This window comes from Monopterus albus, unplaced genomic scaffold (assembly GCF_001952655.1).
Source record: "Monopterus albus unplaced genomic scaffold, M_albus_1.0 scaffold2.1, whole genome shotgun sequence".
Lineage (NCBI taxonomy): Eukaryota > Metazoa > Chordata > Actinopteri > Synbranchiformes > Synbranchidae > Monopterus > Monopterus albus.
In genome coordinates this window covers 3,088,130-3,100,256 of record NW_018127882.1, presented here as the reverse complement: position 1 = coordinate 3,100,256, position 12,127 = coordinate 3,088,130, and the positions used below count along the sequence as shown (strand labels likewise).

General features: G+C 39.2%; 1 protein-coding gene across 1 annotated transcript; it reads right to left on the bottom strand.

Annotated features, from left to right (window-relative positions):
* Window positions 1–8,050: 8,050 nt before the first annotated feature.
* Window positions 8,051–10,664, bottom strand: LOC109954567 (E3 ubiquitin-protein ligase TRIM21-like). Its single transcript, XM_020589984.1, has 2 exons — window positions 10,578–10,664; window positions 8,051–10,444 (listed from the first exon to the last, which is right to left on the bottom strand). The coding sequence occupies exon 2, from the start codon at window positions 10,440–10,442 to the stop codon at window positions 8,808–8,810; it is 1,635 nt and encodes a 544-aa protein (XP_020445640.1). The 5' UTR covers window positions 10,443–10,444; window positions 10,578–10,664; the 3' UTR covers window positions 8,051–8,807.
* Window positions 10,665–12,127: the final 1,463 nt, after the last annotated feature.

Below are 12,127 nucleotides of genomic sequence, written 5' to 3'. Positions count from 1 at the left end.
ATTTTTGTAATGCATCCACACATTGGTTCTGTATTGTTACATTTGTCCCGGGTGTATTTTGTCTTTCATCCAGTGAAAGCTGGGATTTGCTCAACCCCTCTGAGACTAAGAGGCAGTAAGCAATTTAGAACAAAGCTGAATGGATTATCAATAAAGACAGTTTTCACTTTACTGAAGTTTTTGGATTGGGTGATGTTGAGCATTTTACTTCTACTCCTCACACCCTATGTGGATCTTTGTAGCTTTTGCAGCATGTTAATGTTGTCATTTAGTTGAATGAGCTGATGTTGGAGGAAAGTCCAGCAGTCTGATGCAGATGCTGTCTTACACAGAAGAGTTGTGGTTATTTTGATGTAGTAGGGAAAATGCTATGCAGAATAACATGCAGAAGATTTTACCAGCACACTGTATCACATAGCATATAAGGGATAGGTACCATATTAAGGATGTAACACGGCAAGACAATAGAGTCATAGGTTCTTGAATACTGTTGGGATCATTGGCAGGTTTTTAGCGAGCGTTCAGACTGAGTGCTTTAAAATGCAACTCGCTGCTGTGTTTTTATGCAAAGGGCTGCGTTGGTCGGGGGGGAGGGTTGCAGGGGGAGTGTTGTAGGTGTGTACGATAACGGCCTCATTGAGGCGAAAGGCTTCAGTCATGTTTCTAGCCCGCAAGTTTCTGTTGTGTTTTGGTTAGCTATGCTGCTAATGTAGCCTACTCTACCTTAGCACCAGTTTCTACCATTGGCGTGTAGGCATTGATAGATAAACAAAAACACAGCTTAACATCCAGTACTAATGAAAATACATGGCATGTTGTTACAGTATGTTAGCTATGGTCCAAATTCAAGAGTTAATAGCAGTGAATGCTCATGCTAACAAAGTAAACAAAAGAGTCTACTTCCCATGGGCGTCCACGTTCCAACAGCAGATGCTGCAAATGAGTCAGTCAGATAGTCGTAGTCACTTTTGGCTTCAGCCTATATTTGTTTACATTTTGGGACACTGGCACCAATTAAAGTATGCTGAATAATTTATTTGCACTTCCTGTTTGCACTGTGCCCATAGATGTACAGACAGTTATAGCTTTGATACTGAAGACAAACATAAAAACATTATAATTCTCAGGCAGGTTTATGGGGTGATAAGGAGCATATTCTTATCTGATTTCTGAGCAGATTTATGGAATGGCCACTTTTGAATGGTATCTTCAATGTTAGTCGCATGGATTCTGAGCATTTGTGTGTCATGTGCATTCAGATTTGACTGAGTTGTTACTCAGGGAAGGAATATAAATGTGTACACAATGTGCGGCAATCTCTCTCTCCATTCAGCTCTGGGAGTGAATGGAATATTTAGATATATGGTCTTGCTTAGCCGGTCAGCAGCTCCCTTTTGTCTCTTACCATTTTGTTTAGGATTTTAGCCATTTATTCTCAGGTTTGCCTCCTTTCATCCAAGTACAGCTGTTTTTATTTATGTCCTACTCTGATAATAAACCCAAGGATGCTTCATAATGGCTAAAATCACTTTCTTATTAGTTTTCAACATTTTTGCTTTGTAGCCGAAATGTCTTTTTCTTCCCACATTCTGTGCACCTGTGTTAACAAATCCAGTGAAAATAACTAAAAGAAACAGCAGGCACATTTATAAAAGTGACTTTGTGACAACAGACTCAGTGGACATAGAAAGCCCCAGAGTCCCGGAGTTACAATGCGGTATGAGTCACCACAATTTGTGTATAAAGGAATACAGATGAGTTTAGCTCATCTGTTGTTGCTGCTTAGTTTTTTTTTTTTTTTAATACACATTCTTGTTCTTTATCAACCACAGTGTCTTCTGGAACAGCTCAGTGTGGCACTGCTGCTGTGTGGACTTTTCTCTAAACCACAAACAGACGGCTGGAAATAAATAAAGTCCATTTTGTGTATTATGGGCTTTAGTGTGTGTGTGTGTGTCTGTGTGTGTGCACGTGTGCATGTGTGTGGTCTTCTCAGATTAAAGCCTGTCAAAAAGCCTTAAGATCAAAGCCTTTGTGGAGCACAAATCTGATCTGTCACTGACAAAGCCACCCAGTTATTTCCTTCCATCTTAGAGATAGAAAGCAAAGTCACTCACTCATTATTTCCTCTCAGTCAGTAAATATATGAACATATTTATAATAAAGGTGCCATTAATGTAGTGTAAGTGCCTTACAATAATGATGATGCCTTTTGCTGCACCTTCTTTGCATTTACTCATAGCTTCGAGGAAAACAAGCAGGAAACCTTTAAAACCTTTTCATTGAAACCTTAACCTTAAATTTTATGTATTCCTATTTAAATCTGTGCATTTATATGTTAAAATGGCCCCCCAAAATTGAAATCCTGTGAAAAACAACCCTGTGAAAGAAACTGACTTCATGTCCATTTATTGTAAAGCATGCCTAGTTTACCTATATTCGAGTGTGCAGATTGCCTTGCCTGCAAACTTGTTACAGACCTCTGTCTCTGTCTCAGTGTTGCTCTGCATGATTATGAAACTTAGGATGATGAGCAAAAATACACCCCATTTTTTATAAATAACTGGTAGTACATTAGTTTTTTTTTTTGATTTTCAGCAAAGTTCAACTTGTGCACAGTATAAAATATGTGATTGAACCTCTACTTTTTATAATGTACTTCTTTCACAAAATCTTGAATTAGAAAGCTTGTCTTGTAAATGCTATTTCACCTTCACGTGTAAGGCTGCAGCTATTGCTAATTTTCATTATAAAGTACTCTGCAATTATCTCAGTATTCAGATAAGAAGACTTATCCTTTTATTATACAATACAATAATACAATGAGCAACCATTAATACTAGACATTGATTTGGCAAGTGCACATTGATACATTACTGTTTTGTCATTGTGATACGTAAATAATGGCATGCGTGTGCACTTCTCCTGGCGTACTGTGTTGTCTTATAAACAGCATGATGCTCTTGTTGTTTTATAACTACCCAGACTCTTAGGTACTTGAAGGCAGCAGGCACTTCAGCATTGTGGTAGGTAAACAACAGCATGGCCTGCCTCCACAGCCACTTTCATATGAAAATGCTCTCCAAACTTTGATAGTTTGTACTGCCAGACATAACTTTTCTTTGTGTTTTCTTTGTCTCTCTTCTTCGTTTTCAACCTGGAAGGTCAATACACAGCATCGGCTCCTGGTCTGACAGTGTTTTGCTGTCATTTACTTCCACAGATGAAATGAAACTATGAAGCAAATACTTTGAATTGAGAAGTTCTATTTGTTTGAATAAGTCCTTTTCTTTGTAACAGACTGGCGACCTGTCCAGGGTGTACCCCGCCTCTCAGCTGGGATTGGCTCCAGCCCCCTCACTCCCGCCCTGATGACCTTATTCAGGAACAAGCGGTATAGATAATGGATGGATAAGTCCTTTTCTGAATAATTGTTTGCGCTCCGTAATGTTACATCAGCCACACATTGTTGCACAGTATGTAGTGCACGTGTATAGAACACATTTGGCACAGCAGTAGCTGGAAAGTTACTAATAGCCCACTAACAGCAGAATTCTACAGAGCGTTGTTCCATCAGGCTAATGAGTATGGCCCAGTAATGGCAGATCAATGATTACAGATGATTAGTGTTTCCCTGTGTGAGCTATGACTCCACTGTCTATCTTTTGTTGCTGCTTGCTAACTTGAAGTCACTCCCCGAAGGCCCGACAGCTAAATGGTGGAGATCTCCAACAGCTGGAGCTCTGGATTTAGTGGCTTAGAAAAGGTCTGAATCTATCTGGGTTTAGGTGAGCTCCAGTTTCACTCTGGTCCTGCAGCTCTCTGAGGACAACAGATAGAGCACTGACCCATTAACAGGTGTGTGGATTTAGCCTCATTAAGGGACCATAATGGATAGATTTATCTCATTACATTTGGCACTTCATTAGATACACGTACTGTAGGAGAGAGGGCATGTGTGCCTGCAGAAACACAGACACATCCACATGTACACCCCATGTGATGTATTTGTATTTTTCACATGCTGTCAGGTATATCATTAAGTCAGTGTAATTGCCCAGAACCATAGTGTCTGTAGAGGAAATTTTGGGAGACATGCAGCAAACCTGCCTGTGGTGTAAATCACTGGGGACCTGCAAACGTCTGTACAGAATTTTATAGCAGTTCATCCAGATGTTGAGGTATCGAGTGCCATGGGGATGAAGTATTTTTATAGGCCAATCCGGTTCCCTCGACAAAAAGCCAATAAGATTTTTCCATAGGCTTTTGGTTTATTGCAGAAAATAAGCTATTGACACTTATTTTGTTCAGCAAGATAATCTTCACAAGTGAAGATAACTTTTATGATTTTTTATAAGTCCAAATACAATCGCCAGATAGAAAAAGCTATCGTTAGGCTATAAATGAACTTCAAACTTGTAATTTGATTCAGTGTGCTTACCTCTTCTACAAAATTCTTTCCTCTTAGCGTGACCTGATGTAGCTAGTGATCATGGCTGTGTCAGTTAGTTAGAATTTTGCAAGTGCCCAAGTTTAAAAATAACGAGGTTGTAAAGGTGGACTAGTGAATGGATTAGTCTCCGTATTCGGCGTGATGATGATTAATATCACAGACAGCCTCTGTAGTCTCATTTGGCCATTTGTTAGCAACCACCATTTTTTAAAAGACATGTAAAAGCATTAAAAATCATGAGTAGGGTATTTATTGGCATATTTTATTTCATAGATCAAAATGTGAAAATGCCTTTTATTAACTACAAAATGCAAAAATACTAGGTAAGAGAAGACTTTGACCTGCTGGTGGTGCTATAAGAAAACTCAGGCGATCAGTAGGATCCCCTGGGGATTGTGAAGCCCTGTACCAAATTGTATGGCAATGCATCCAGTAATTACTGAGATATTTCAGTGTCAGATACTTTAGTGCTACTTGGTGGTGGGCCGGCTAACTGATACTGCCTTACCTACAGCTACACTCCTAGTGTGGCTAAAATATATCAAGCAATATATCACAAAATATCAAAGATGGAAATTTGACATTATCCTGTCGGCATATGTCAGGGCTTGACTTCAGGGTTGAGAAATTACAACCTAATGGCTTCTGTTTAACAGATCGCAGTTGTTAAGAACTACAGTAAAGGGCTACAGTAATGCGATTATACACACAACTGAATGGAGTCACAGCTGTTCAACTGTAGGTGTACAGTATATCCCAATCACGCAACACCAGTGGTCATCATACTTCAGATAAAATAAGAAAATGTGTCCAGTTACAGATGCCGGAGCTACTAATGAATAATAATAATAAATAAATGCAATATTTAGTAACAGGAACGTAATTACTGAAGGTATGATGCATACTTTAATAAAAAGCTTTTCATCTTTAGATTGGTGACTAACAGCATTTCAGTTATAAATTCTGGTTCATTTATACAGACTCTACATATCGTGAGATACCACACCTTTTAAACTATATGCAAGACTGCCTCAGGACCCTGCAAAAACAGCATGAATGTTCCTTTTTCTATTGATATCAGCATTTCACAGCAGTCCTGGATGGCCTTCTCTCTACACTCCTGTCATGGTTATACAAAAGACATGAGCAGTGAAAAAAGCTGCCGGTGTGTTGGAGGAGCAGGGCTTCAGTCACTGACTGGATCAGTAGCAGTTACAGTACATGTGACGTGTTCTTAGTTAGCTTCACAAATCAACGCCTGTCTTATTTCACTAGCAGCAGGACAGTATACATTCTAGGACTATGCTTTTAATTAAAAAAACGTGGTCCGACACAAAAGCCTTAGGCTGGTAAAACTGTCTCTGTTAGGAGCCCTTAATAATGAGCCTGTTTCCATGGCAGTATTAAACTGGAGCACATCTCAAATACAGTAGAGCTGCTATATTTAAAGCATAACAGATCATTTTAAGTCCTTTTAAGGAATAAACTCTACTTCTAATGAAGTGCTGTGAAAAATAAAAATGTAAACAAAACAAAGAAAATGCAGATAATACACTCTAAGGCACATTAACCTTTAAGAGATGCAGTAAGAAGGTATTGTGAGGAAACCTGAAATGTTTAGTATGCATTTAAGAAAATACTTTTTTATATACTGTAGTTTTATGGAGACGTTGTATCAGTTAGCCTACAGCTCTCACTTTTTAAAAAATATTTAAACCTATATTTTAAACCTAAAAAGTACATTCTTTGCCAGAGGATCCAGTAACCAACAGTACTTACTTACTTTATACTTGTTTTTTCAGAAGGAAATATTACACTTTATACTTCTGTACATTTATTTTATATGGTTACCAGTTACTTTGCAGATTCAGTTTTTTCATATAAAACATGTCATGAGTTCATATAATCTGATGCATTGTTGTGACCTAAAGCTGTGATTTCATGAGCTTAACTCAAGTTTTATATTGAGCACCTGCAAATAACCAGTTATCACTTAAGTTACAGCATGCAAATGTCCATGCCAAATAATTAAAAGCTCATTTGTGTCCTTGTTTGTGACAGGCAGAATTAACATTGTTTGTTTTTCAAATCACTGGGAGAGAAATGCAGTGGATTATTTTGCAAGTGGTGACTACAAAATTGCTAAGTGTATGTTGTTGGAATCTCAGGCTGTCAAGAGAATCTAATTTGTGTTTATACTTTGCACAGTGACAGATGCACTTTTAATTACATATTGAAGCAATTCAGCATCCACTGTCTTTCTGTGTTGGCAGGGTTTCTTAGATTGTTGTGGGTGATTAGCGAGTATGTGTCCAAATAAAGAAATGAAAGAAATGACTGTCTGCAACTTCCTAAATCACCTTTATCAATTATTTAGCTTTCAGTCAGTTCAACACACAAGCAGTAATGAAAACAATCAAGAACTAATCAAAGCTCAAAGTCACACCTTCAAAAATTACTTGAAATTAAGAGTCCCAAACTCAATTTTTGATTTAAAATGATTCATAACTGAGAACAGCAACAGATCTTCACATTTGATAAGCTAGAACCAAACAGTGTTCATCATTTTCCATTTATACACAATTTAAACAGTTACTTGATTAACATTGTTGAAGATCACCTAATCAGATATGTTATCTATCACTAATATAGTCCGGCAGCAGTTCCATATCAAATGTGCATCATGTATCATTGGTGGTATTTGACCCTTTGTAACTCCAACTTCAGATTTTTTTCTGTTACCTTTAATTTACAGATCACAAGGTCATCTTGACCTAATTAGATAATGTCAGAAATGCATGATCTTAGAGGCTGACGTTGGGTGAGAGGCGGGGTTCACCCTGGACAGGTCAGCAGTCATTCACAACATTTAGACATTTAGACTCCTACATGCAATTTTGAGTCACCGGTCAACCTAAACTGTGAGTCTTTGGTCTGTGGTAGGAAGCCGGAGTACATTTGAAATGCATGTAAACGGCAAATTAAACCCCTGCTTCAATGAAATAATAAGCAGTACATTGTTAAGAATTGGTTTATTTTGTATACCAATGAAATACACACATTGCTATTGTTGTACCCGGTACTTTTTACCATACTGACTCTGAGAGGCGAGGCAGTCCAAGTAACTACAAAACAGTGCTGATTTATTCCATGAACACAGGTAAAAATTAACATTACACCCTCAGGCATTTTGCACCTCCAAACTGCACACAGGCAGATGAAAGATGAAAGACCCCGAACCCAACAGGCCTGTACATTATATCTGGTTTGGGCTAACCCCATTCTACACAGGCACGTCAAACCGTGGCATCACCTGATATGCCAGCTTTACAGCTGACCATAGCAGTAGTCAAAACATGGAGAAAATCAATGTGTGTGAGTGTTGATTAAGTAGTGTGTAGCTAAGAACATACAGGACATTCAGGGACATGTCCGGACATTAAGCCTAGGAAGATACAGTATTATGATTAAGATTATGGCTAAACATATCATACAGTAGCCACTTTCTATCTAGTTATCCTTGACCATAAACAACCTGGAGTAACTCATGGAAATGAGTAAGCATTTAACAGCCTGAGCTAGATATCCTGTCTACACTAAAGACATTTCTAATACAACAAGTACCTAACCAATATCTATCTGACTAAAAATACCTAACACTATTTAGCTACTTCTTGCTGGGCATGTTGCTGCTGTACAGTGGTTGACCCCCACTGAGGCAAATAATGCCATGTAGCTTACTTCTCAATAGCACACTTGGAGAAATGAATTCAAATAACATGCTGCATGCATGACCTAAAGTAAAACTAATTCGACCAATATCAGTTATAAAGCACTAGTAAAATGTCAGTTGTATTTAAGGCAGCAATTTGTTTTTGTTTTTTCATTCATTAAAACAAACATCACATTTTAAGCTGTCATGTCATAAGTAAACAGTCCTGATATATGGCACTCCAACCAGCACAAAACAAATCCTATAAAATATTTGCAATCACAGTTTGCCCTACAGTAGCTCTGGTATTTGTATGGCCATGTTGGCAGACAATAGCAGCTTTATCGATATTAACAGCCACCTCATAACGATTTGTTAGGGAGCTGTATGGCTACAATGTGCTGCCGAGGTGTGTGTACAATATGTGTGTGGATAGTGAATGACCCGATGGCTGCATGGGGACTCTGTTGGAGATCTACAGCTGTCTGTGTGACAGGCAACACCTAGTGACACCAAGCAGCACTGACACTGATGGATGGGAACCACTGGAGTTTTACAGATAAAAATATTTCAGCATTCTACAATTGTGATGTTTCCCCCGTCTTGTTTTCTTTTCATAAACCTAAAGAACAAAATGAAACCTCAGCTGTTGTATTTGATAGGAGTAATGATCAAGGGGGCTGAATTTTTGCCGCCATCATTAGCACAGGGGCTGAAGAATGGAAAGAGCTTCTCTGTGAAGTTGCATCCTGTGAAGGAGAAGATCTTAGCCCTGGAATCCACATTATAGAAGGAAACTTGACCCTCCTCATAATCAACAAACACCCCAATCTTTTGAGGCATTTCCCTAACATGGAGGTTAATGGCAGGGCCTGCATTGGCTGTAAACCCATATCCCTTCTTCAGCAAGATAGTCCAGTATCCATTCTGGGGGCTCAGTCGAATATCACCCTTCCGGTTGATGGACTCCTTTGCAACTCCTAAATCCCAGTGTGTTTTCTCCTTAACCTGGACCTCGTAGTAAAACTTTCCTGAGGAGAAACCCTCCTTTGCCAAGACATTAAGGACATGATCAAACCTCTCTGGTTTGTTTGGGAGATTCCTCTTTCTGTCTCCATGTGTGACCTGTTTCCCATCCTCAGAAACAATGAGCCATGGGTTTGCTGTGTCAGGATCCAGAGTAACATCGACAGCATGCTGCTCCATTTTTTTCAAGTCTGGATCGCACAGCATACTTATTTCTCTCTTGACTGATGTCACCAGTTTGGTCATGGCTCCTTCCATTGCGTAAACATTGCTGTTAAGAGTCACATCAGACCAGTCTTTAACCTGGCGTGGAGTGATGGTAAGTGAAAGGAAATTCTCAAGGAAAATGAAGGGGTCGTTAGCAACTGAGACCTGATTAAGCTGCAGGTTTTTCTGCTTTATTTGCATAATTTCTTCCTCCAGTTCTTTAATGAAGCCTTCTGCTTCTGTTTCAATTTTTTTCTTCTTTGTCTCAATTACCTCAGTCAGCTCAGCTTGGCTTTTCTTAATGTATTCCACCACAGCAGTCATCACGGGCATGCTGTATGACAGTGCCTTTGCTGCATTATTTCTGCTAGCCTCCACTGAATCTTGAATCTCCTGAATCTTCTGCTGACGTACCCGGATCATCTGATCTGTGTCGTTCATGTCTATTCCCAACTGGGTTCTCTTCATTTGAGCCTCCTCCTCTACAGTCACTGTCTTATGGCTTTTATGATCACTGTCTTTGCAGGACCCACATATGAACATGTGATCCACCCCGCAAAAGAACTCCAAAGGCTCGTCATGTGTTTTGCATATCCTGCTCTCCAGGTTCTCCACTGGGTGGATCAGCTTGTGTTTCTTCAAGGCTGAAATTTTTGTGTGAGGCTCGAGATGAGCTTCACAGTAAGACACAAAGCACACTAGGCAAGACTTCAGGGCTTTGAGCTTTGCCCCCTGGCAGACACCACAGAGGACATTTCCATTTCCTGCTTGTTCAGTGGTGGTAGGTGGATTTTCTTGAACTGCTCTTTTCAACTTTGCAGCCATTTCAGCAATGACAGTGTTAACCCGGAGCTTTGGTATGCTGTCAAATGTCTCGTTACACAGTGGACACTTAACAGCGGTATGTTTAGTTTCCCAGAAGTTTGTGATGCAATCGAGACAGAAGTTGTGTCCACAGGGAGTCGATACAGGTTTATTGAACACACTAAGACATATGGAACAAAGAAAATTCTCCTCAGGCACTAGACTTCTGGCAGAAGACATGTCTAGAAAATATAAGGAGAAATGATGAATCAAATTGAAAGTGGAGCAAAGTTCAATTCGATCTAGAGTCATAGTTTAAAATGTTTAAAATATACTAGTGTACATAAAAGACAACTTGACAAAATGCAACTTTACCTGGTGTATGGATTTTTCTCTTAAACTTTCAGATCTATAAGAGAAAATAAAAACGTGGCCTTTTCTTCCTCTTAGTTTCACTTTCAGCAGTGAGTGCCAGTCTCCTCCCATTTCCTCATGTCAGTGGAGTGAGTTAACCCATTACATGTTCAGTTCACTAGTGACCCACGTTTAAAGTGAGTTTTCTTTTTTACCTCCTAGATCCATTATATCTTGGTAAGAGATGTACAGTATGTCCCCAGGCTTGACCTTAAAGGCTTGCACAAAGTATACTGTAGCTGTTTCATTTCTTTTAGCTGTGCATTATTCATGTTATTTGCTTGTTGATGTGCTCACGATGTTAGCACTTCAGAAATCCCTTTCATCTACTGTATTATGCACAAATGAAATGAAAGCTCTGAGACAGCACAACATGCTCAACTCTAAAGTAGTCTGTGTGCGTGAATGTTTGTGCTCTTGCATTTCATGAGTCTTTAGTGATGACATCAGCATAATAAACTGTAAATACCTTTGTCCTGTGCTCTGTCCTCCTAAGAAATGAGTCTTTGAATGCAGTACTTTTCCTGCATCCTTAAGGCCTTTGTCAGAGCTGAAAGAATCATATAAGTTTCTGTGCATGGGCAGAATTTATACATGAATGATTGTATTTTTGCTGCGTGTGTGTTTATCCTTAGCAATGTACTGTCGGTGTGAGCATATGAAAATGAGATGATGGTTGATAATAAAAAAAAAGATGTGATACATTATACTTAACCTTCAGCAACACCAATTAATTAGATGTGTGTTTGAATATATGTATGTGGGTGCATCAATCATGTGACACTAGGATATATATTAGCTCAACATTTTGAATTATGTGTGTACACTGTTCCTCGCTGTGATGTTCTCAGCACACGGCGCCTCTGATCAGAGCTCTGTTGAGCTGCGTCTTATTCAGGCCTCACCTCAGTGCCTTGGCTATCATAAAACATTCAAACAACATTTTGATCAGATGGAGATTCCCTTTGATCCTGGTCTGTGTGGAACTCCATGACCCGAGCCTTTCTTCTTCTCTGCAGCCACTGATAGATTCATTGAAGTATGAGACGGTGTCAGAGCTTTTCTCCTCCTTGTTCCTCTCACTCCTTCCATCTCTCAGCCGCTAGTGCTTTCTTTCCCCCTTCATCCCTGTTCTCTGACCCACTGGGCTCTCACTTGTAGCGACTCCCCTTGCCTCTCACCTTGAATGCATGAATAAGAGATCATAGGAGCCCAGAGTGCTAGAGGACACCGGCCTCTCCTGTTAGAATTGAATGCTTTCTGCTAGGTGTCTGCTCAGTTTTAAGTGTAAGTCTGCACTAATGTTGTCATGAACTTTGATAGAATACCTTGAAAAATATCGATATATGATACTATTTTCAATACTTCTGGGAAAAACTGACACCTGATTGAGGGCAATAAATTTGACTTTTTTTTTTTTTTTTACATAAGTATAACCAGGTTATAACATGACAACACAAAGTACAACTTTTCTTTTCTTACTAGCAGAGGACAACAAACGGACTATTGTA

What these genes read in the sequence shown, in the direction of transcription:
- LOC109954567 (XM_020589984.1), bottom strand. Translation starts at nt 10,442, where the DNA reads ATGTCTTCTGCCAGAAGTCTAGTGCCTGAGGAGAATTTTCTTTGTTCC.